Genomic DNA, 3566 nt, shown 5'->3' on the forward strand with positions numbered 1-3566 from the left:
CTTTGCTCTCCACAACATTGCGTTGCATGCAGGCGACTGGACCTTGGACGAGTATGTCGTAGACATGCCACCAGCTGAGGATGACGATGGAGAGCCAAGGGGGAGCCATATGCTCACACCACGCAACGTGCTGCTCAGAGACGGCAGCAGTGCGGTCTTGGACCTTTTTTGAAGTACACAGGAACGGTGAGTTTTCATGTTTTCATATCCCACACATAATTTATTTACACTGATTCTAGTGCATCTAGACATGAAAGGGCTGTGTTTGCCACATTTGAATACACAGAGTACTTACTTGTGCTTCAATATGAAGCAAGGTGGCAATGTCAAAATGCTGCATTTTCTTTAAGTGGCACATGAAATATGCAACAGAAACACCCTTTTCCATAATAGCGATCACAGTCACAACAGACTAGATTGGAGCAAGCATATATGAGCGGCACTCTGTGCTGAATGTTGCTATCACAAAATTGTGCGAACAATGCAGCAACGTCTCAAAATTCTTTTCACTAGAACGCATAAAAATCGAGATTCCATTAGTAACATGTTGTATGAACACATGATACATAAGTCCATATCTTGTCATAGTGACTGACTACAAGCATTCAATTGTGCACGCCAGGCTTGACGAGCAATTGTGCTTGTCAAGTTGTGCTGTTTTTTTTTGCTCATTGTCCTAAACATTGTGTGAATGTTAAAATAACATTTATTTGAATTCACGACTGCAGTCATGCTGCAATGCTAAAAAATATGCAAATCAAGACGGCAAACAACAGGCGAGTTGTTTTGATAACATACAGCATGAATAATTCCCTCAGCCATCTCGCGGCTCCCAAGCCATACGATGTTCGAAATTTATTCCCGCAAAGAGTCGTTTACAACGAAAACTAGATGAAATCAATCGCTGGCATGTTGCTGCGATGACCATTTTCTTCTGTAAAACTGTGCGAGATGACCACTTACTAGCTTAGCGCTCCCAAACAAGATGCGAGATGACCACTTACTAGCTTAGCGCTCCCAAACAAGATTCGGAATGTAGTTGTTGCATCTTAGCCTCATTGTGCTGAAATGAAAATATCACAGTGAACTGCAAAACGGTGTGATGCAAAAAGATATCACATTACTACACTATGTGGTAATGCTGAATAAAAATCACAGTGAGCTAGAAAACACAGTGGGACAATACAAATATCAAAGAAACATTAACAGAAAATGTCAACTATACACTCGTGGTCTCCGTGTGAATGACTGGACACCTTTGAAATGTGGGTAAAAAACACTGCCACTAGAACAGCTCGAACATACATTGAGAAATGCATATATCGAACATAAAAAATGCTGCACTCCTTATACAAAGTAAATGCTAACCTAAATCTAGTAATATGTACTAAATGCAAACAAAAAACGAATAAAATAGAACATGAACAGCAACACGTAAACATATCAAAAACACTAAACCAATTATGAATGATAAAAAGTTGAAAACATGGCAAAAAACAAACTAAACTATGTATATGTCTCCAGAAGCGTATAAAATTGAACATGAACAGCAGCACCTAAACACATTGAAACCGACAAATCTATAATGAATGATGACAAGAAAAAACATTGAACACATGACGAAAAATTAAACTAAACTACGTATCCCTTTCTCGCAGAAAGCCCTCAGCCATGGCCAGTGCCCTCCTGCACCGCTGCCGCTTTCTCCTGTGCCGCTGCCACACGCCGTTCTGCAGGAGCGATGCGGGTGGTTGATTTTTTCATCTCCCGAAGCACCTGCGATGAATCATCATGGTGTAAATGTTTAAGTGAGCTGCCGGTAAACCCTTAACCATCTCGTGGCTGGAAGCTGCTGCTGCTGCCAAGAATTGCAACGGGCACAACAACTTCCCCTCAGTTGAAGATCAACTGGCCTGATGGCATCCTTTGAAAGTGGGAAGCGTTGTGTACAAGCTATGCCCTCCTCGTGTGGACCTACAAACATTTGTTGAAACTGCTCTTTATTAATGTCCTCAAATGCATCTCTCACCATGAAAGAGCCCCAGGGCTAACTAACCTTTTGCCCGGCAGTTTATCATTGCAGATACCCGATACCATGCCCTCAATACAATGCATGGTTCTTGTTTACAGCCCAAGTTGGTTTCAGTCATCATAATAGAACATGGGGAATGCTTATGCCCCTTATGTAAAATGTAAACAAAGGGTCTACTCACCTTGAGCACCTTGTCGCACTGCTCAAGGTTCCAGTCCTGCACTCAATAAAACACTAAGTTCTCAGATGCTTGCGTGTTACTGTGTCACTGCCATCTACAGCCGCTTCAGTGGCCTCCACATCCATTTCCACTGCAGCAGTGGGAACATTCGCCTGCTGGAAAGTGTAGTAAGCATGATCTTTCAGAAAGTGGGTATTCGTTACTCTAGCTATTTTGCAACCTTAAGTACTAAACATCTGCGGAAATGTTCTGCAGCTATTCAGTGGTCATTGATGTCATGTATTACCATTTTAGTGCATGCACTTGCCCGCAGTCATTGCGTGTTTTATGATAAATTAATACCCCTTGTACTGCAAGGGCTGCAAACTGAGATTTTAGTTAAACCTACCCACTTTTGATTACTTTCTCGTGCGCTTTATTCCCGTTTAACAAGGTTCCGCTAAAGGCACCCCTTCAGATATCAAACTCTGTCATGGTACCGCTCAGGAACCCGTGATACTGCGGCGGCAGAGTGCTTACCTGTTGATAGGTGAGACCAAAAACGCCACTGAAGCGTGTCATCCCAGTCAACTGTAGAACCTGGCCGCGGAAGCCAGGCAGCCAACCCCATACAGTGCCCCTGAAAATATACACTAATGTCACAGAACATATTGCCCGTGCCATTCGACGGTCACTTACGTTTGTGCGTCTCTGATGGCGGCGGTGTCACGGCGGGCCTCGCGCACCGGCCTGCGCCACCAAGCCTGCCATTCCTGCGCAAGCACTTCATGGTTCAGCGCGTCGCTGAGCTCTTGCCACAGCCGCCACCGGTCGATGATGGTGACGCCGTGCCGCAGCTCGATGGCATTCGCCACGAGCTGGGGATGTTCGTCCATAAAGGCGAGCACCAGCGCGCGCTGAGCCTCGGATAACGCCGATGAGCCGCTGCTGCTGTTGACTACTGGTACAGTTGACCTCCGCCACGATTGCGCTCGACTGAGCCAACAACTTCGAAAGTTGCGCTGTTTAGGTTTGTATAGTGGAGGAGATATGAAAACAGTAACTGCTTGAAACGGGGTTGTATTTAGCGCCACCACGTACCGTCCCGCTAAATTTAGCTTTATTTCATAACAATAACAAGAAAAATACGTTTATATTGTGCCGTATTCCTTAATAAACGTTTAAAAATTTGTGCCAACACAATTTGATGATGATCAATAGTAGTTAAACATTTTTCAACACGTTACAAACACTTTTCACTTTGCTATACGGTCCCCAAGTCCACGTCAAAATGATGACGCGAGGCTTCATTTCGCTCATTGGCTGTTCACTTCCTCTCGTCCTCGCGACCGCCGCGGACCGCCCATTTTTTGA

At 44.4% G+C, this 3566-nt stretch overlaps 1 protein-coding gene across 1 annotated transcript; it reads right to left on the reverse strand.

Annotated features, from left to right (window-relative positions):
* Window positions 1-2266: 2266 nt before the first annotated feature.
* On the reverse strand, window positions 2267-3358 carry LOC142774355 (uncharacterized). The gene is made up of 3 exons (XM_075874744.1): window positions 2892-3358; window positions 2733-2832; window positions 2267-2368 (listed from the first exon to the last, which is right to left on the reverse strand). The coding sequence occupies exons 1-3, from the start codon at window positions 3086-3088 to the stop codon at window positions 2267-2269; spliced, it is 399 nt and encodes a 132-aa protein (XP_075730859.1). The 5' UTR covers window positions 3089-3358.
* Window positions 3359-3566: the final 208 nt, after the last annotated feature.

This window comes from Rhipicephalus microplus, chromosome 10 (genome assembly GCF_043290135.1).
Source record: "Rhipicephalus microplus isolate Deutch F79 chromosome 10, USDA_Rmic, whole genome shotgun sequence".
NCBI lineage: Eukaryota > Metazoa > Arthropoda > Arachnida > Ixodida > Ixodidae > Rhipicephalus > Rhipicephalus microplus.